Source organism: Ovis canadensis, chromosome 14, assembly GCF_042477335.2.
Source record: "Ovis canadensis isolate MfBH-ARS-UI-01 breed Bighorn chromosome 14, ARS-UI_OviCan_v2, whole genome shotgun sequence".
In the NCBI taxonomy this organism is placed as follows: domain Eukaryota; kingdom Metazoa; phylum Chordata; class Mammalia; order Artiodactyla; family Bovidae; genus Ovis; species Ovis canadensis.
The window spans coordinates 76,086,472-76,107,617 of NC_091258.1; the positions used below are offsets into that span (position 1 = coordinate 76,086,472).

Genomic DNA, 21,146 nt, shown 5'->3' on the forward strand with positions numbered 1-21,146 from the left:
CGGCCGTGGTTGCCCTTGGTAACAGAACCTGCCTCTCCTCCCCTCCCACCCCCAAGGAGCCGGAACTGGGAAGTGCTCTGAAGCCCGGGGAGGGACAGACTGCCTCCAGAGAGAAGCAGAGACTCCGGTGGGGAGACGGAGGGGAAGACAGGAGGAAACCTGACCGGGCCAAACGTTCGGAGAGACCCTCCCAACCCCCGGACGGAAATGCCCAGGGTATTTCAGAGCCGGCGGGGGGCGACAGACTGAATCAGTGAGACACATGGAGGGAGGGAAAGACCTTCCACCCACCCCCTCGTCCCCGAGCTGAGAGGGATTCACAGAGACAGAGAGACATACAGAGTGGGTGAAGAAGGGACAAGAAGATAGAGCTGGAGAGGAGAGAAGGAAAAGGAGAGAGATCAGCTTAAATATTCAGAGAGAGACCCCCAGCAATGGATAGAGACTCACAGAGTCAGAGAGTGGTCAGGGAGGAACAAGCACAGAGGAACGGGGAGGGACAGAGAGAAAGCATCTGCAAAGACCAGGGGAGAGAAATGCAAAGAACCAGAAAGAAGAGAACATAGAGAATGAGACAGGGAGAGAGACACGGAGGAAAGGGGAAACAGAGCTCCACAGAGACAGAGACGGAGGGAGAAGAAGAGATTCAGGGAGACAGACTTGGAGTGAGAGAGAGACACACCAAGACCCAGGAGGGGGGTGGTCCACAGGAGGAGTGACAAACGTAGATGGAGACACACAGCGAAGAAGAGAGAAATAAAAACAGGAATTCTCAGAGACAAGGGAAGGAACCCAGACCCAACCAGAGAGACAGAGAGAAAGCTAGGGATACAGGGAGAGGGACAGAGGCCGAGGGAAAGGGACACTCCCGGAGAGAGACACAGACGTACAAAAATCACAAGAAGCCCAGAGGGAGAACTCGAAACTTGGGTGACATCCGAAAAAGTGAGACGTCAAGACTCCCTCCTGCTCACCGTTGGATCTTAGCATCAATACAAAGTTTGTGCAATGAAACGGAGACACAGTCAGACGGAGATTCTAGCGGAGTTGCGGTGGGCTCACAGGAGTCGCCGCGGCACCCTGGAGGGGGTCGGGAAGGGGCCGCGCGGCAGATTAGGGAGGGGGCAGGACACAGCTCAGAGGATGCCTCCCCCCCTTCACCCGGCCTCTGGAGTGGGTGTGCGCCCGTGTGTGTGTTGGAGACGTAGGGCATAGTCCCTGGGCTCTCCAGGAAGGTAGGGGGACGCCTTTAAGCCGAAACCCCGCCCCTCGGTCGTCATGGCAACGCCTCCCCCCGCCCGGGGCTCCCACATTTCAGCAGGTGCTGGAGCCGGAGCTCCCACCACCGCCGCCGCCCGTGCCTCCGGCTCCTCCACGCCCGTGCTCTCGGCTCTCGCTCCCCCTGGCGGAGCCGGCGCGCCCCGGGGCTCCGCTCCCGGCCCCGCGCGCTCGGCTCCTGGAGGTGCCTCGCCCCTCTCACTCCCGCCGCGGCATCTCCCGCCGGCTCTTCTGTCCTGCCGAGCCTCCGGCTAGTCGCCCTTCCACCTGTTTCCCCAGACAGGCAGGATCCCGGTCCCTGCTACGTTCCGGGGGCCATGTCCGGCCTGGGCCCCGGCGGAGGCGATTCAGAGGGCGGACCCCGGCCCCTGTTTTGCAGAAAGGGGGCTCTGAGGCAGAAGGTGGTCCATGAGGTCAAGAGCCACAAGTTCACCGCTCGCTTCTTCAAGCAGCCGACCTTTTGCAGCCACTGCACTGACTTCATATGGTGAGGGAGGGGCTGGGGCCCCGGGGGACGCGGACCCTTAACGAGCAGGAAAGAGGGGGCTGCGGCCCTGCCTCCTGGCCCCAGGCTGGGCGCAGGTTAGGGGCCGGCACTCCTGGGTCAGAGAGAGGGAGGCGGGGGTCCTGGCCTTCCGGGTCCGAAGGAAGAGGCTGGGGGCCTGGGCTCCTGGGTCTGAAAGAAGAGGGACACGACGAAGGGGGCAGGATTTCGGGGTCCTGAGAAGAGGAGGCTAGCTGGGGTTCAGACTGCTGGGTCCGACGGGAGGGGGTGGGAGTACGCGGGCCTCCCACGACCCGCAGAGGAGAGGGGGTCCAGCACCCTCTTCTGCACTGACCTCAGATCCTTGACTCTCACAGGGGGATTGGAAAGCAGGGCCTGCAGTGTCAAGGTAAGAGCAGGGGACCTGGACTCCTGGGACCCTCGGGAGGGTGGAGGCTGGGGACCCGCAGCCTAGGCTGCTTGGCACGCGCGTTCGCTGGTCCCCAGAGAGGCGCGGGGGAGCCCGGGGCGGGGGGTGTGGCAGAGACACTGCCTGCAGTGGTGGGGGGGGAGCTCTGACGGCGGGGCCACCGCGGAGGTGGCACTGGGGGCCCCTCCCTCGGCCGGCTCCAGGTGGGGACAGATATTTGGAGAATCTGTTGCCATGGGAACAGGGAGATTTGGAAAAGGGGAGCTGAAGGGGGGCTGGAGATGCAAAGTCAGAGCCCCCCCAGACTGCCGTTGCCATGACAACACCCGTCCTAGCAAGGGGCAGGCCGGGTGGGGTCACCGATGGGCGGGTGGGGGCTGGGTGGGGCCGGCAGATAGGGGGCTGGGGGAGGGGGGCGAGTCCTAAAGTGCCAGCTGCTGCTGCTGAGAGCAGACTGAGTCAGGGAGCGGGGCGGCCGCCGGCGTCGCCCCTAGACTCACTTCTGCCCAAGTTGATGCTCTCCCTCCGTTCTGTTGAAGGACCACTCTGTCTCCTCCCTTCTAGTCTGCCTGCCTCGCTCTTCACTTTTTAATCTCTGTCCGTGGATCCTGCTTCCTGTCTCCATCTCTCGCCCTCTCTGTGTCTCCTTCTCTCTCTGTCTCTGCCTGTGTCTCTGTCTCGTCTTTGGCTGTGTGTAGGCACTGGGCGCTCTGTATTTCTCTGTTTCCGTGATTCTCTGCATCTCTGTTTCTTCCCCTGGGTCCTCCTTTAGAATCTCTGTCTTTCGGTGTCTCTCTGTCTCTCTCTGCCTGTCAAGGTCTCTGATTTTTCTCTGTGTTGAACCCTATGGAGATCCCTCTCTCCTGGGTTTCTTTCTGTCTGGGTCTCCCCTCTTTCTGATTTTCTGACCACTGGGGTCTCGCTCCGCTCTGGGTCTCTATGATTTTCGCCTTCAGTCTGCAGTTTTGTGGTTCATCGACGATGCCACGAGTTTGTGACCTTCGAGTGTCCAGGCGCTGGGAAGGGCCCCCAGACAGACGTGAGTGCCCGGACACCCGGTTCTCCCTCCTCGGGCCGCGCCCCCGCCCTCACCCCCTCGGCGTCCGTCCCAATTTCTCCTGCTATTTTTAAGGCTGGGAGGGGAGGGGGGCTGGAGAGATAGGGAGAGCTAGTCTGGCCCAGATTCCCTGCCCTTGGCCTGGAAAGGGGGAATGAGAGGGGACCGAGACTGGCTGGGGACCCAGGTAGGGGACAGAGAGGAGGCCGGGTGAGGGGACCTCGGCGCTGGAGGAGGTCGGCTGTGATCCAGGAGTCAAGAGATTTAGAAAACAGAAGGATGAGGGGCAGAGAGAGAGACAGAGAGAGGGAAATTGATGCAAGCACTGAGATCCTGAGATAGGACAGAGAGAGAACGCCCAGAGATGCAGAAAAAAAGAGACCCAGGCAGATTGGGGGAGGGGGGAGAGAGCCAGAGCAGTGGAACAGAGTCAGCAACATGGGAGGAAGGAAAAGGGAACCCAGAAAGACTGGGAGAGACAAACTCAGAGACGGAGGGGCAGACACTCAGAAAGGGAAACTAGGGTAGAAAATGGCAGATACAGGAAACCGCTTAGCAGGTGCTGAGAGAAGGAAGCCCAAGAGATCTTGTCATATACACGCACCCACATATGTGCACTTATAGACGCCCCCTCTGGCACACACAGACACCCATGTGCACACACATATGGATGCATATTAGACCCCTGTGTGCACACACACACACACAAATTCCCCCATGTTGCACACTCATACGTGCATGCACGCGTCCCCCATATACACACACACAGATACAGACAACCATTCTCTCCCTCCTCTCCACCCCCAACATCAGGGGGCTGACAAGAACTGTCCACCCTCCATGCCCACCCCTGATCCCTCCTTCGCTCTCTGTCTGGCCCTGGGGCTCCTCTCTGTGAGCCTCAGTTTCACCCTCTGTAAAGTGGGGCTGCCATCTAGTGCTGACCTGGAGAACTTTCCAGCGTGAGGGAAGCATTCTGTATCTTTGTCGTCCAGCTGCCAACCACCATAGCTAGCGGCCGAGGGACGGTAGTTTAAAATCCTGCTTGGTTTAGTCGCTAAGTCATGTCGGGCTCTTTGCGACCCCCTTGTACTGTAACCCACCAGGCTCCTCTGTCCATGGGATTCTCCAGGCAAGAATACTGGAGTGGGTTGCCATTTTCTTCGCCAAAAAATCCTGCTTAATTTGAATTAATAAATAGCCACCTGTAGGATTTCCCTGATCCAATGGTTGACTCCACACTCCCACTGGAGATGGCGCAGGTTCAATCCCTGGTCAGGGAACTAAGATCCCACATGCCACGCAGAGCAGCCAAAAAAAGAGAAACAGCCGCCTATAGTTAGGGCTCCCGTGTGGGATAGGCATCAATCTAGACGCCCCCAGGCTTGTTTTGACAGTTTAGTGAAGTCAGGCAGCATGAGACTAGCCCAGGGTTTGACACAGAGTTGGAGATGGTTTTATGGTTAGCAGATGGAGAAAGAGGCGGATTGAGAAAGAGAGAGAGCACACCACGGAAGTCCATGAGGCATTTTGCCAGCTTGTCAGGTCAAGAAAACTGAAGTTTAGAGGATGCGACTTCCAAGAACATAGATTGAGCTCCACTGTCTCCCAGCACCTACACGTATCATTTGCTGCCTTCACTGTCCACCTCCACCACCACCAAACACTCCATCTGATTTACCCAGGGCTCACTGCATGCACTTAACAGGGATCTTGTATATAGCGTAAGAATGAATCTTCTCAGCAGCTTATAAAGTTAGGTATTGTTCCTGGCCCCATCTAACGGAGGCTCTTGGGCCGGGACACCTGGGCTTGAGTCCCGCCTGCACCGTGTGTTGGTTCTGTGGCCTTCCAGAAGTTAATTTACCTCTCTGCAGCTCTGGAATTCCTTGTCTGTAAAATGGGGTTTAATACCCATGCCCTTATCTGATAGCATTGTTTTAAGGACCGAATAAGCCAACTCCTTGGGTATGAATACCTGGTATGTAGCAAAAGGCAAAATACTAATTTTTATCATTGTAAAATTGTTACTATTCTTGGTGAGGAAACGAAGGGAAATAGTGTGGACAAGGCCTTTCCTCTGTATCTGGCTTTCTTTTTTCTCTGTGAAGCATTAAGCTTTTATTCTTGTCAGCAACACAGATCAAGGGCTTAAGAAGTGCTCAGGGCTCAAGATGCATGATTGCATTCCGTTTGCACAAGAACCCTTTCAGGGAGGACTCACAGTCCCATTTTATGGGGAGGCTCCCTGAATTTCTCAAAAGGGTGGTGTGAGGGAAGATCACACAGCCGGGTCGTGGGCAGAGTCAAAATTTGAACCCTAATCTTCCTAATCGGAACCCCAGTACTGTCTCCTTTTTTAATAGCTACTTTCACCCTGAGAATAACCACAGCAGCTCCCATGTCAGGTACCCTGCTGGGAATTTTCAGCCACAGCATCTCATTTCGTGTGGCAGGAACACTGGGAGCTTGGGTCAGCTGAAGGTCTTTAGAGGTTCAGAGCATGCAACTGCCAACACCTTTCCTCACCCAAGTACAATTCAATCCCCACTAAACTTCAAAATAAAATCCTAAGAAGATCTTGAATTTTCACCCTATAAAACTCTTGCAACGCACTCACAGAAAATCAAATCCGGGTCTCCTGCATTGCAGGCAGATTCTTTACCATCTGACCCACCAGGGAAGCCCCAAAGTGTTCATCACTCATTTGTGTCTGACTCTTTCCGACCCATGGATGGTAGCCCACCAGGCTCCTCTGTCCATGGGACTCTCCAGACAAGAATACTGGAGTAGGTAGCCATTGCTGTCTGCAAGGGATCTCCCCCACCCCGAAATCAAACCCAGGTCTCCTGCACTGCAGGCAGATTCTTTACCATCTGAGCCATCAGGGAAGCCCGCTTAGAAAAACGCAAATATCAAATTATTTCATACCCAGACATTGCTGAGGGTGGAAAGAGGAATGCTTTTCCTGGTGTCTTAAATTCATGCTTAATTGAAATTGAGCTATAAGCACTGCTTCAAGATACAGATTGTTTATTTCCATTAGGCAGATCAAGACACTGAGGCTCAAAACTGGGCATGTACGTGAAATCACACAACTGGGAAATGGCCCAGCTCTTGATGAAACCCAGGGCTATGTGGGGACTGCAATAAAATCGCTAGCAATAACCATGGCAGTAATGATAGTAGTAACACTACCAAGCACATTCAACCAGACCCTGCACATACCAGCCCCTGCTGTGTGGTTTACACTTAATCTTTGGGATACCTGGGTCCCTAAAACTGACCGGGCATAGTCTGCATCCCACAAGGGGCTCAGAGAAGGCTGGTCATCACTGGGCAGACATTGAAAGAGGCTGACCATGAATAACCTGGGGTTCATGGTGGCCCACAAGTCCTCAGAGAACCGCTTGTGGAAGACTATGGGGTAGGGACTGTGGGATCTTGGAAGCCTCCACTTCCTTCAGATTCTTCCCATATTCCACCTTGTTGGTACAACCTTCCTTGATCACTCTATTTCACATTTCAATCCCCCCCCCGCATCCCCGATAATGTGCATCCCTGCTCCATCTCTGTCCAGAGCACCTATATCCATACCTCACACTATATATTCTAGGATTTTTTTAATGGGGGCTATTTGTTAAAGTCTTTATGGAATTTTGTCACAGTATTGCTTCTGTCTTGGGTTTTGATTTTTTGGCCCCAAGGCATGTGGGTCTTCCCCACCCCCACCCCCCCACCAGGGATGGAACAGGCACCCCCTGCACAGGAAGGCAGAGTCTTAACCACTGCACCACCAGGGAAGGCCCTATATATTTTATTTGTCGTGTTCATTTTCTGTCTCCCTCCAGTAGAAAGTAAAGTCCACACGGACTGCAGTTTTTATTGGCTTTGCTCAGGGGCTGGGTCGTCGCACCAAGAAAAGTGCCAGGCACACAGTAGGTGCTCCATAAATACTGGAGAGTGAATGAGTGAGGCGGAACAGCAGGAAGCCTGGGAGAACAGGGCTGAAGAGTTGGAGGGGGGGTGCTTGTTCAGGACCCCCTCTGGCCCCCGCTTCTGACCGACTCCTCCCGACCTCCCCCCACGCCAGGATCCCCGGAACAAGCACAAGTTCCGTCTGCACAGCTACAGCAGCCCCACCTTCTGCGACCACTGTGGCTCCCTGCTCTACGGGCTGGTGCACCAGGGCATGAAGTGTTCTTGTGAGTCTGCGAGCCCCGCGCTTCGGGGCCCCTGCAAAGGCGCAGAGTCTGGGTCTCAGTAACGCGCGTGGTAGTGGGGGGAGTGGAGGAGGGGAAGTGGAGTCTGGAGTTAAAGGTGAGACCCACAGTCCCACCTTCCAGTTCTGTCCCCCCCAACCCCAACCAGGCTGCGAGATGAACGTGCACCGGCGCTGTGTGCGCAGCGTGCCCTCTCTGTGCGGCGTGGACCACACGGAGCGCCGGGGGCGCCTGCAGCTGGAGATCCGGGCGCCCACTTCCGATGAGATCCACGTTACGGGTGAGACCCCGCCTCCTCGCCTGGCCCCGCCCCTTTCTTCCCAGAGACTGGGTCAAGTCACTCACCGATCCAGGAAAGCCACGCCCCCTCGCGAAGGTCACGCCCACACTGCTGACCCTGCCCGCACAGGCTGAGCGCCACACGGCCATGCCCCTTTCTGCTCGAGGCCCCTGGTCTCCAGCCTTGCCTCTCGTGATGGCTGTTCTAGGCATCAAGGTCCTGGGGGAGGAGACGGGTGCAGAGGAGAGAATAACTGGTCCCAAGTGAGGTTCCGGTTTACTGTATGGCTTCCCAAGTGGTATGGGAGACAAAAGAGTCCCGGGTTCCATCCCTGAGTTGAGAAGATCCCCTGGAGGAGGGCATGGCAACCCATTCCAGTATTCTTGCCTGGAGAAACTCACGCATAGAGAAGCCTGGCGGGCTACAGTCCATGGGGTCGCAGAGTCAGACACTACTGAAGTGATTTAGCATGCATGCACTGGTGATAGGGCCAGGATCCTAAGGGAGCCAGGGGCTTTGGATTTGATTTCTGGGTCACTGGCTGGGGAAAGGGCTTCATACCCCATCTTCTGGGTGGAGAAGCAAAAGATTTTTTAAAAAAGAAAGAAAAGGAAACAAAACACATGGGTCACGGAAGAGGAAGTTGAGAGATTGGAATTCGTGACTGCTGGCTGGGGGAAGGCTCCGGGGCCTCTCCCTGGATCTTAACCCCATCTGCCCTCCTCCACCTCCCCGCTCAGTTGGCGAGGCCCGGAACCTCATCCCAATGGACCCCAATGGTCTCTCCGATCCCTATGTGAAGCTGAAGCTCATCCCAGACCCTCGGAATTTGACCAAACAGAAGACCCGCACGGTGAAAGCCACGCTAAACCCTGTGTGGAACGAGACCTTTGTGTTGTGAGTCTCGGGTGCAGGGGAGGCCCGGTGATGACTAACAGAGAACGATCTGAGAGTCCTAGTGGCCCACAAGACTACAGAGGGCAGGTGTTAGGATAGGAGGAGTCCCGCACAGGGGGAAGAAGGCGGTGGGCGGAGAAAATGAAGTGACTGAGGAAGAGGGATGGAGACACAGAAGGTGACCGTTTTAGAGCTAAGACAGAGATCAGAGAGATTAGGCAGACCCTCAGACTCAGAGAGCGAAACATAAACCCAGGGAGAGACACAGACGGCATGGGGCGGGGTGTGATAGGTGGGCGGCAGGAAGAGAAAGAGAAGCCAGCTAAGGGAAAGACAGGATGGTTCTGGAGGGAGAATAGGAGAGATCCGGAGAGAAAAGCCGAGAGGCAGGGATGCGGAAGGCCAGGGAGGGGACTGGGAAAGCCGGCTAGGTTGACTCTGGGCCCAGGCAGGGAGAGGGACCCTCTTCGGGAGGACCAGGGGTGGGAAGACACTCCGCAGAGCAGGAAAGGGGCCGCAGCTCAGGAGGTTTGCCGGCTCCGCCAGCATCCAGGATGCGGAGGTCGGGGAGCCACGAGCTGGCCCCTCACTGCGCCCCGCTCTCCCCGCAGCAACCTGAAGCCGGGGGACGTGGAACGCCGGCTCAGCGTGGAGGTGTGGGACTGGGACCGGACCTCCCGAAACGACTTCATGGGCGCCATGTCCTTCGGCGTCTCGGAGCTGCTCAAGGCGCCCGTGGACGGCTGGTGAGGGGCGGACGGGGGCGGGGCTCGGCGCCGACATCCGCGCCTCCGTCCCGGGGGTGTGGTCCCTCCCCGCCAGGACGCCATCATCTCGGCCTCACTGGGCTGTTTTATCCTCCCCCCCGCGCCCCCCCTTCCCCGGTCCCTCTCTTCTTATCTCACTGTTTCTTTCGCTATCTGCGTCTCTCCATCTCTTCCCCCCTTCTGATGTCTCTGCCTCTCCCTTGGGTGCCCCCCCCCCCCGCCCCATCTGTCTTCCCAACCTCCCCCCTCCCTCCCGCTCTGGTCTCCGTCTGTATGTCAGGTACAAGTTACTGAACCAGGAGGAGGGCGAGTATTACAATGTGCCGGTGGCTGACGCCGACAACTGCAACCTCCTCCAGAAGTTCGAGGTACCCAGGCCCTGGCTTCCCCAGCCTCCAAACCCTGGGGGAGCGCAGCCTCCCACAGTTCAGAGCTGGCCTTCCCCAGACTCCATCACTGCTTGCCCACTGGTCCGGGGACGAAAATTCCCAGAAGACCCTGGAGTCCTTTCTGCTTTTCTAAGGGAGTGCTGGGAATTAGAATTCCTATCCATCCCCAGGACTTCCCGGGTGGTGCTAGTGGTAAAGAACCCTCCTGCCAATGCAGGAAACACAGGAGAGGCGGGTTCAGTCCTGGGTCGGGAAGATCCCCTGGAGGAGGAGTACTCTTGCCTGGGGAACCCCATGGACAGAAGAGCCTGGTGGGCTACAGTCCGTGGGGTCGCTAGGAGTCGGACACGACTGAGCAACTAACACGCACACACATCTATCCCCGTGGCTTGGGGGTCGGGGGGCCCCCTCTTCCCTGCTTCAGGGCCGTCGCCTACCGCTCCCAGGAGGCTCTGACTCTGACTTTCTTCTCCCTCAGGCCTGTAACTACCCCTTGGAACTATACGAGGTGAGAAGAGCCAGAGGCTTGGGTTGGAGGCAGCTTCAGTCCCGTGGTCTGTATCTCATCCCTCTCATATCTGTCTGCATTTCCACACGCGTGGGTGGAACGCATACCATACCTAGGTCTTGTGTTTGCTGAGTAATCGGAGCACTCTGGAGGTCAGTCTGACCCTCAGGCAACTCCCCAAGGTAGGGACAGCATCACAGATTCCTTAGATTCAAGGGCCCACAGTCCTGAGGCTCTGGGGCCCTGTAGCTATCAGTTCTGGGTCCTGTGTTTCTGGCATTCCATGGACTGTGGGGCCTGGCTCTGGAATTCTGTGGCCTGTCATTCTGGGCCTGTGGTTCTCGGATTCTGTGGCTACACTTCTGTTTCTTCCTGGCCCTGGAGGAGGAGCAGAGCTCTAGGGGATACAGATCCAAAATAGGGTCCTCTAGCCACCTGCAGCTCCCAAGGCAAGTGTCTTTATGCCATCGCTTTGCAGTTTTCAGCGTTACTATTGTGGGGGATGGTAGGAGCACAGCCGATGGGAGGATCCCGGTGACCCTGCTGCTACTGGTACCCTTGGGGAGCTTCCATTGTGCCCTGACTCCCCTCTGGGCTGAATCAACCTTGGGGAGCAAAGGTCAGGATCTTACCAAGGCCTTACCCAGCCTCTGTGACTCTGTGTCTAGTGACTTGTGTGGAACCATAGCCTCCGGTGCTCTCTCAGCCAAGCCTTGTATGTATGAAGTGAAGTCTTCCAACTGGCCTTGGATGGGCCCACAATCCCCCAGGCCTCCACCCCACTGTGCGCCTCTCCATGAGGTGGCCAGTAGCGTTTGTCATTCCACCCTGGAAAGGTTCAGGAAAGGGGCTCTTGCAGACCCAGGCCCTTCTCTGATCCTGACTTTGTGGGTGTGTCCCCCCTCGAGTGGCCCCTAAGGACCCTCTCTTGTTGGATGAGGACCGTGCAGGGCCACCCCCAGAACAGCATCAGCCTGTGAACTGGAAAAGCCAAAGGCGGCTGAGGAATTCCCAAGGGCGTGGCTGAAAGAGCCTGGTGTGTCTGCGGGGCTTTCAGTTTCACAGGTTTCCTGCCCAGGATAATCCCTGGGTAGGGAAGATCTCCTGGAGCAGGAAATGGCAACCCACTCTAGTATTCTTGCCTGGAGAATCCCATGGACAGAGAAGGCCTGGCGGGCTACAGTCCCTGGAGTCACAAGAGTCAGACACGACTTAGCGACTAAACTACCAGGGCACCCAAGAAGCACAGAGGTTAACCCAGTCTGGCAGGGCCCAGGGGAGGTGATCAGGGAGGACTTTCCTGAGGAAGGGACACCTGAATTGCTCCTTGAGTTTTTCTGTCCATTTCTCACTGTGGCCTTTCTCTCCTCCATTGGGGTTTTTTTTTTTTTTCCCCACTTCCTGAACACCTATTTCCTGAAGTTTTACATAAGTCAAGCCCTATTCTGGGAGTAGAATCAGGCCATTCCCTGGGGAGCTCCTCTTTCAATGAAAGTTACAGATAGAGAACGAATGTATTTGATCATGGAGATGGCCTCGGGCACTGGGGACTCCTAAACCTCTGGCAAGACCTGGGAAAGTCAGAGAAAAACTTCATCAACGGGAAGTACAGGATTCCTAGGGTAAAGGAGAAGGAGGACAGATTTCCCGGCCAAGGATGTGCCCTCTCTCTCTCTTCCCTGGTCGCTCAGACAGTAAAGAGTCTGCCTTGCAGCTCAGGGGACGAAGGTTTGACCCCTGGGTGGGAAAGATTCCCTGGAGTAGAGAAGGGCAAACCCACTCCAGTATTCTTGCCTGCAGAATTCTACGGATAGAGAAGTCTGGCAGGCTGCAGTCCACGGGGTCCCAAAGAATCGGCTAAGACTGAGCGACTAACACTTTCTCTCTGTCATTGCTTCTTTCAAAACAACATATTTTTACTTGAGCCCTCTGTGTGCCAGGCATGGTTCTAATCACTGGGGATATAGCAGCAAACTAGAAGGGGGGTGGGGTGGGGAAATACACTCCTGCTCTCCTGGGAGGAAGACATTAAACAAAATGAAGGCGTTGATGATCCTGTGTTAGACAATGATGAATGACTATGGAGAAAAACAAGCGCTAAAGATAGGGAGTGCTGTTCTGTGAGATTTTACAATAAGCAGGAAAGGCTTCACCGAGAAAGTGACCACTGGGCAAAGACATAAAGGAAATGAAACAGTGAGCCGTAAGGATAGCGGAAAGCCCTCCCAGTGGAGGGACAGTCACATGCAAAGGCCCTGAGGTGGAAGCAAGCCAGCAAAGTCTGGGTTCAATCGCTAGTCGGGGAACTAGATCCCATGTGCCGCAGCTGAGACCTAGCGCACCTAAATAAGTTCATTTTTTTTAGTAATAAATAGACCGAGTGAAATGGGAGGCCACAAAAGGTGGCCCGAGATGGTCTTGGTTTGGACACCAGGACTGCCTCTGTGTCGAGAGCTGAGGGGAGGAGGAGGAAGAAGGCGTCGTGGAGGTCGAGGTGAGTTCCTGGTGGCTTGGCCCAGGGAGGCAATTATGGTAAGCGTGTTCAGGTGCTGGATGTGCTCTGAAGTTAGAAGTGCAGGACCTGCATTCAGCACTCGGCTCCAGACCCAAGCCACCTGGTGGGTGATGGTGGAGAAGCACAAAGGAGGGAGACAGTCGCTGGCATTAATGAGTTTTGATTGCTGGCTCTGCTTTTTACCTGCTGTGTGACTTTGGGCAAGTTACTTAGCTTCTCTGAGATGGGAGATCGGGTAGTGGTGCTGATGGGGAGGATTGATGGCATATAGTAAGCTAAGTGCTAGCTGAATACCTAACTCTCCAGGCAAGCGTGCTGAGTCTCTTCAGTTGTGTCTGACGCTTTGAGACTGAAGCCTGCCAGGCTCTTCTGTCCATGGGATTTCCCAGGCAAGAATCCTGGACTGGGTTGCCATGCCCTCCTCCAGGGGATCTTCCCGACCCAGGGATCGAACTCACATCTCTGATGTCTCCCGCATTGTCAGGCAGATTCTTTACCACTAGTGCCACCTGGGAAGTCTAGTGTTAACTGTTCAGTCATGTCCAACTCTGCGAACCCATGGACTGTAGCTTGCCAGCCCCTTTTGTCCATGAGATTTTCCAGGCAAGAATACTGGAATGGGTTGCCATTTCAGGGGATCTTCCTGACCTAGGGATCAAACCCAGGTCTCCTACACTGTAGGCAGATTCTTTACTGTCTGAGCCACAAAGAAAGCCCAATAAAACCTGCAGGCTATGGGAAGTCAGAAAAAGTCCCTAAACCAAAGATGGGTGTGGAAACAGCATTCTTCTTTCTCCATCTTTCCGTTTGTCTCTCTCCCCTTCCCTTTTTTCCCTGGATGCTGTCTCTCTGAGGGGCACCCCCTTATCCCCTTCCGGGGTCTGACTAACTCGGCATGTCTCCCCTTTCTCGCAGAGGGTGCGGACGGGTCCCTCTTCGTCTCCTATCCCCTCCCCATCCCCCAGTCCCACCGACTCCAAGCGCTGTTTTTTTGGGGCCAGCCCTGGACGACTGCACATCTCCGACTTCAGCTTCCTCATGGTTCTAGGAAAAGGCAGTTTTGGGAAGGTTGGATTCCTGGGGCTCTGGGGGAAGGGGTGGATGTCTGGGGGAGGGGTCGAGTTTCTTAGAGATGAAATCAGGGTTGGGGGGAGACTAGGCTTCTGAGCCCCAAAGATGGTTTGATGGGGCCTCTTGAGTTCCTGGAGAGAAAAGGCCTAAAGATGTGGATACTTGCCCTGAAGGAGTGGCTGACGACATCAGGGCACCTGGTCCCCTGAGAGTGAGAGGGGGCAGCCGGGATTCTGTTTCTTTGTCTCCTTGAAAGGGAAGGCTAGGGACCAGCACTCTGGGTTCCCAAGATGGACTAGGCCTCTGTCCCTAGGTGATGCTGGCCGAGCGCCGGGGCTCCGATGAGCTCTACGCCATCAAGATCCTGAAGAAAGACGTGATCGTCCAGGATGACGATGTGGACTGCACCCTGGTGGAGAAACGTGTGCTGGCCCTGGGGGGCCGAGGCCCCGGAGGCCGGCCGCACTTCCTCACCCAGCTTCACTCCACCTTCCAGACCCCGGTGCGAAAGGATAGGGCCCCAGGCTGGCTCAGGGGCCCTGCCTCATCTCCACCCCCCACCAGTCCCTAGATGCATTCAGCACTGGATTTGAGAATCTGAGTTGGGGGAGGGCAGAAGAGCTCGGTGGACTCTGAAGGGGCGTGGCTGGCTCCTCAGTGGGTGTGGCCAGCACGCAAGGGGCGTGGAGGGTGTGGCCAGAGGTCTGGGAGCCGGAGGGGGCGTGGCCTGAACTCCCTAGGGGTTGAGTGGGTGTTTCTGGAGTAAAGGAGTGCGTGGAGAACTTCTCCTGAGTGAACTGGGCTCTGCGTGATGAGGCTGTCACTCGTGGGTTCTTAGTTAAGGAGTCATCAGAAATAAGGCGTTTCCGAAGACTGAAATGGGACAACAAGTCAAAACTGTCAGAGGTTAGAGAGGGCGTGACTCTACTTTGAAGAGCTCTGAGTGGGCGTAGCCAGCTTCCTGGATTTTTTTTTTTTAATTAGTATTGGGAATTCCTTTCTGGTCTAGTGGTTAGGACTCCATACTTCCACTGCAGGGGGCCTGGGTTCGATCCCTGGTTGGAGAATTAAGATCCCTGCAAGCCGGCAAGGTGCAGCCAAAAATTAAAAAAATAATTTAAAAGTTAGTATCATTCGCAAGTGAAGCCTGAACAGCTTTGGTCCCTAGCAGGTGGCCAAGACTGCATGTGTGCGTGAGTGGATATGGAAAGAGGTTTCAGTTTCCCTGAAATTTCAAGCAAACGGTGGACCTCAATCTTAAATCCGGGAAAGGGAGGAGGGGAACACCCGACAGTTCAGAGTAACAGAGGATGGAGTGGGTGGACATTCTGTGATGGCGGGTAGGCGTGGACAGTTGCTCTGGAATTCTGATTGCATGGGCCCGAGCCTTCCACGTTGGTCTGGAGTGGGCAGTAATGGACGTTTCCCTCCCCTGGTGGGCGTGCCCTTGCCTCTAAGCCCCCGTCCACCCCCTCCCCAGGATCGCCTGTATTTTGTGATGGAGTATGTCACCGGGGGCGACTTGATGTACCACATTCAACAGCTGGGCAAGTTTAAGGAACCCCACGCAGCGTAAGTCTTGACCAAGAGAGGTGGGTGGGGGTAAAGCGGAAGGGAGCGGTGTCCTGCCTCTAGCCTCCTGACCCCCCCGTCCCCTCGTCCAGGTTCTACGCTGCAGAAATCGCCATCGGCCTCTTCTTCCTCCATAACCAGGGCATTATCTATCGGTGAGCAGTTCCCGGGTTTTCAGTGGAGGGAATCGGACCCCCTAGAAGGGAAGGGATTCGAACTTCACGGCTCCAGGCTGCTGAACTCTCCCCTTCCTGCAATTCCTACCCACTCCACCCCAACCCACCCGCAGGGATCTGAAACTGGACAATGTGATGCTGGATGCCGAAGGGCACATCAAAATCACCGACTTCGGCATGTGTAAGGAGAATGTCTTTCCCGGGAGCACCACGCGCACCTTCTGCGGGACCCCGGACTACATAGCCCCCGAGGTAGCCCCACCTCCGCCGCTCTTAGCGCTTTCCACGCTCGCTGCATGGATATGCCTGGGGGGCTAGTGTTCCTAATGTGGGGAACTGACCCCGGGGTCTCCACGGGAGTCATGGACTGTTCCAACTGTGTGAGTGTTGTAAGTGGGCAGGGCTGGGTCTCTAAATAGGCAAAGTGGGCAGGACTTGTGGGTGAATGTTCTGAAAGAGCAGGACCTAATGTTCTGGAGAACAGGACCTGTTACTGGACCGTTCTAAGAAGCTGGGGGAAGAGTCCCAGTGTACTCTGAGGGGGTGGGACCCATCCCACTAGAACATGAGGCTTGTGGAGGCTGCCCCCTGAATATTTCAAGTGGGCAAGAATCTGCTCTTGGTTGGGGGGTGGAGCTAATGGTCTGACTGTATGTAAGCAGAGGAAGAGCAGGTCCCGACTTTTCTCCCTGGGAGAGGTGGGGTTGATGTTGGTGTCCCTGATCTTTCCTGGTGACTCGGTGCTACTGCCTGAGTAACCAGTGCCAATGGTCTCAAAACATAGCTGCTGATCAGCATCACCTGGGAAGATTTTGAAAAATACACACACCTTCCTGCCTCTGACTCTGGTCTGTTGTGGCTGGAATTCTTCAGGGCTGGCAACAACTATCTTTAAACAGTCAAGAATCTGGTATGTGTCCAGATTTAAGACTCTGGTCTCTGAAGTTCTGTGCTGTGCACCTGACATTGTAAGGAGAGAGTTCAGTTATCTAGATATTCTAGAGGGTGGGCGGAACTTGCAACTTAGTGCTTAAATCGTCTTTATATTGGAACCAGAGGAATGTTCTGAGTAGGTAGAATCTGCTTCTCAAATGTTCCAAAGGATGGAGCCAAAGCATTCTGAGTGGGAAAAGTTTGTGCTGAAACCATTTAAAGTTGGGTAGGGTTTCCAGGTGGTGATGCTAGAGGGGCCCACTTGTGTTTCTTAAAACATGAATGACAGCTTCTCACCTTCCTCCCTCCCCTTCTAGATCATTGCCTACCAACCCTATGGGAAGTCTGTTGATTGGTGGTCCTTTGGGGTTCTGCTCTATGAGATGTTGGCGGGACAGGTAAGAGTCGCTGGGGAGAGGCTGGTTTGGCTAAAGGCAACTCGGAAGGGTGCCACCTGTTACATGGCCTGTCTCAGCAGGAGCAGGTCAGGAAGGGATGTCTTTAGGCAGAGTGTAGGAAGCCATGGGGAAAGCCGTCAAATAGAAGAGAGCTCTCCATGGTTCTGAAACAGTAACTTCCCACAGGCTAGGGGTTCTTCCCCCCTTTTGTGCCTTGGATCTCTTTCTCAGAACAATGCTTTTAAATACATGAAATAAGACAGTAGCATTACAGAAGAAGTCAATCATATTGAAATCTGGCTATCAAAATGTTAAAGGCTTAATTGAATCTAATTTAACCACGTAAATGAATTTAACTTAAATGTGTATGATTGTCTAAGGGTATTAGAATATGGACTTATATGTGATTTCCTACTAATGACTTAAATGGTATTAAATAGTAATATCTCACAGGAATAGGAAGTAAGTAGGAAGGCCTGTCAGTAATTTTAAAGTAGAGATGACTGGTTTTTCTTTTTTTTTTTTTTTTTGAGATATCTGCAACTCTTATATGATAAGAAAATATCAGTGATTTCCATCAGTGATAAAGTCACAACTACTACTGCTGGGGTTTCTTTCCTACATTTATAAGGCTGAATTTCAATTTTAGATTCCAAAAAATAAGGATGCACGTTTTTTTCCCATCCAAATTCAAGGACGCCCCACTCAGTTGTAGAAACAGACTACCTAGACCCCACATTAGAATCTTTGTCTGGATACTGCTTTTCCAAATCCGAGAAGACTGGAGGCCACTCATCCAGCCAAGAAAGTGCTTTTACAGCTTTTTCTTGCAGTTTTTCTCTCTTCTATTTAAATGACACATTGCCTAATTAACACCTTGCTGATTTACATAGCAGATAAAGAGAGGCAGAGCAGCAGAGAGGTGCAGAGAGCTGAAGCATCTGAGATAGAAAACAAGAGCCTCTGAGAGTGGGAAAGACATAGCTTTGGCGGTCTGGTCACCTTTTTCTCTAGCAATTGGCACCCCCACCGCCCTGCCGCCCGGGGCGGGCTCTGCTTGTGGTGGGCAGTGAGGGCAAGAAGGTGGGGCCAGGTAGTCAGGCCTCTGACTCTTTAACGCCTCTACTTTCTTAGCCCCCCTTTGATGGAGAAGACGAGGAGGAGCTGTTTCAGGCGATCATGGAACAAACTGTCACCTACCCCAAGTCGCTTTCCCGGGAAGCTGTGGCCATCTGCAAGGGGGTGAGAGCCCCCTGACTTCCAGATTCTCCAGGCCCAGCACCCACACGCCCCACGGCTGCCATTCAGGACTGCCCACGCAGTGTCTCTGCACATTAGGAAAAGGCTCCCACTCCTCAAGTCGTTTTACTCCCATCTGCTGAAAAAGCTTATATAGCACACCGATCTTGTTAGAACAATCACACCCTGCCTTGCTGCCCCAGGCAGTCCAAGGGAGGCCTCTACCCTGTCCTGTATCCGCCACCCACCCCCCCCCCACCCCCCCGCCCCGCAGCTCGGGGCAGGCAGCGCTGAGCCAAGCGGATCAGTCGAACCTAACTCCTGCCACTTTTCCTCCTGTGGGATCTGGGGCAAGTCACCGAAACTCTGGGAGCCACCGCCTCCTCCTCCGGGGTTGGGGCGCTAAGGCAGGAGAAGGACCCTAGCCTACAGCAAATGTTAGCAGGCTTCTGCTTCGAGCTCCTGTCTCCACGTCTCTCTGACCACATCTCTCTCTCGGCTTTTGTCCCATTGCCCTGCCTCCATCTGCACATGATGGGGCTTTCTGTGTGATTGCCTTGTTTTTTTCTTTTTCTGTGTCTTTTGGGATCTCTGTTCACCTTTTCCATCTTCGCCCTCCTCTTTCTGGGACTCTATTACCTTCTCAACAAACCCCCTTCACACACATACACACACACACACACACACACACAATCCTCCTTCTGGGTCTCTCTTGTCTTCTTTTTCTGGATCTCCATCTTCCTCTTTCTCTGAGTCTCCTCCTTCATATGGGGTCTTCATCCCTCTCTCTGGGTGCTTGTTTCCTGGGTCTCCACCCTCCTCTCTTTGTGGGCTTCCGTCTCCCCCACCCCTTCCCATCTTCTCCCTTCTCTCTCCTCCTATCTCCTCCTTCCTTCTCTGTTCTCCCCGCTGAGTCTTTCCCCTCTTTCTGGGTCTCTGTTCCCCCTTTTCTCCGGGTCTTCTCTCTCCCACCTTCTCCTTCTCTGCCACTTTCCCTCTGGGATGTTTTCCGGATCGTCTTCCTCTCTTTCTGGGTTTCTCTGCCGCTCACACCTTCACACCCCGATCTTGCTCCTTTCTTTGTCTGTCCCTGGGTCTCTGGGTTTGAGTTTCATCTACCCCATCTCATCTATCCCCCCTTCTCCTCTTTCTCTCTCCCTCTCTCCACCCCACCCCATCTCTGCACCCTCCCCCCACCCCATCTCTGCACCCCCCCACCCCCCACTGTTGGTTCTTCTCTTTCTGGAACTCTGTGCTTGTCTCTCCCTATTCCTCCTTCCTGGTCTTCCCCGCCTCCTCCACCCCCGTCTTTCTCTGGGCCTCCTTGTCTGGGACACTGTCTGTCTGTCCGTCTCTCTCTCTGTGTTCCCTGCAGTTCCTCACCAAGCACCCGGCCAAGCGCCTGGGCTCGGGCCCCGATGGAGAGCCCACCATCCGTGCTCACGGCTTTTTCCGCTGGATCGACTGGGACAGGCTGGAACGATTAGAGATCGCGCCTCCGTTCAGACCCCGCCCGGTCAGTCCCCTCCCGGGAACAACACGCTGGCCCCTAAGAGGGTGGATCAGCCACGCATTGCGTTCCGACTCTTCATGTTTCCCTCCCGGTGTTTCCCACAGTGTGGCCGCAGCGGCGAGAACTTTGACAAGTTCTTCACTCGGGCGGCCCCGGCGCTGACCCCCCCTGACCGCCTGGTTCTGGCCAGCATCGACCAGGCCGAGTTCCAGGGCTTCACCTATGTCAACCCCGATTTCGTGCACCCGGATGCCCGCAGCCCTATCAGCCCAACGCCTGTGCCAGTCATGTAATCCCACCTGCCGCCACCAGGCGTCCCCACGGCTCCCTCCTCCGCCCCGGCCTTGGCCCTGCCTCACCATGCCACCCCCCTTTCCAATTCTAGATCTGGCTCCCGGCGTTCTGGCCTCTGCCCCAACCCCCGGGTTTTAGCCGCCCCGCACAAGCGTTCCTGGCATTCCGAACTCCCAATGCGATCTCTAGAGTCTTACCGTGTGCTAGATTCTGCTGCTGTTGAGCCCTAGATTCTGACCTGCCTGAGCGTCCTGGACTCTGTTCCATCAACTTACAGAACCATCAACACCATCCCAATTCTCCTTCTTTTTCTGTTTCGTTTTGTTTTTCCTTCTTCTTCCTGGGAAATAGTCTCATGGGGTGGGCTGTTCTAGACTAGGATTCCAGAACATCCCCCCACCTCCGAGGCCCCACCCACCTCCGCTCCAGTTCCGGAGTAAGTGGGAGGCTGTGCCCCCTTGCTCCAGTGCTCCTGTCCTGCGCTCTAGGGATTCCTGGGACGTATGGAAGATATTCCCCGCCCCTGTTCTCCGTCAGCTTTTGTCCTAGGCTCCCCCACCCCTAGACCCATCACCGCATGGCTCCTCCAGTCCTGCTCGGAACCCCCCCTCTACCCAAATGCCTGCCACTCTCGGGACTCTCTGTGCCCCCTCTTCCGCCCGGCCGCAGCTGCTGGAGAATAAACTTGGGATGCTGATGCTCAAGTGTTCGGATGTTTTTCTTCTAAGCTTGGAGAATGAAGGGGGATGGAGGTGGGACAATGGCTGTACATAGGAACACACACACACAGAGAGGCTGAGTAGAGGGCTGCAGAGAGAGGCGGGGGGAAACGCAGAGACCCATTAAGTGAGAGAAGGTACGGCGTGTCAGCAAACAGCAGAGACCCAGAGAGAGGACCAAAGTGGACACGTGAAGGGACAGGCAGTTGTACGCACAGACAACCGAGCGTGTCAGGCAGAGATCGGGAGCACAGAGACACAGGCACGCACCCATTTGCCCAGAGCAAGGTAAAGCTCCCAGGCACACACAGGACACGCTGAGACCCAGAGGCCGGGAAGTCGGAAGAGGGAGGAGGAAAGGCAGCCCCGCCATTGAGAGACCTTACGACAGAGAAACCTGTCA

At 55.1% G+C, this 21,146-nt stretch overlaps 1 protein-coding gene across 2 annotated transcripts; it reads left to right on the forward strand.

The window, feature by feature from the left end:
* Positions 1-92: 92 nt before the first annotated feature.
* On the forward strand, positions 93-20,728 carry PRKCG (protein kinase C gamma). 2 transcript variants are annotated; one of them, XM_069549438.1, is made up of 19 exons: positions 93-216; positions 1,658-1,765; positions 2,140-2,171; positions 3,149-3,231; positions 7,343-7,454; positions 7,621-7,752; positions 8,493-8,649; positions 9,261-9,395; positions 9,697-9,784; positions 10,284-10,313; positions 13,744-13,896; positions 14,213-14,401; positions 15,380-15,471; positions 15,564-15,626; positions 15,761-15,899; positions 16,898-16,978; positions 18,113-18,220; positions 19,593-19,733; positions 19,835-20,728. In XM_069549438.1, exons 5-19 carry the CDS (start codon positions 7,442-7,444, stop codon positions 20,021-20,023), a joined length of 1,710 nt encoding a protein of 569 aa, XP_069405539.1. In that variant the 5' UTR covers positions 93-216; positions 1,658-1,765; positions 2,140-2,171; positions 3,149-3,231; positions 7,343-7,441; the 3' UTR covers positions 20,024-20,728. The 2 variants fall into 2 exon arrangements, with proteins under 2 accessions (XP_069405539.1, XP_069405537.1); XM_069549436.1 differs by lacking the exon at positions 93-216 and having other exon boundaries at positions 1,339-1,765.
* Positions 20,729-21,146: the final 418 nt, after the last annotated feature.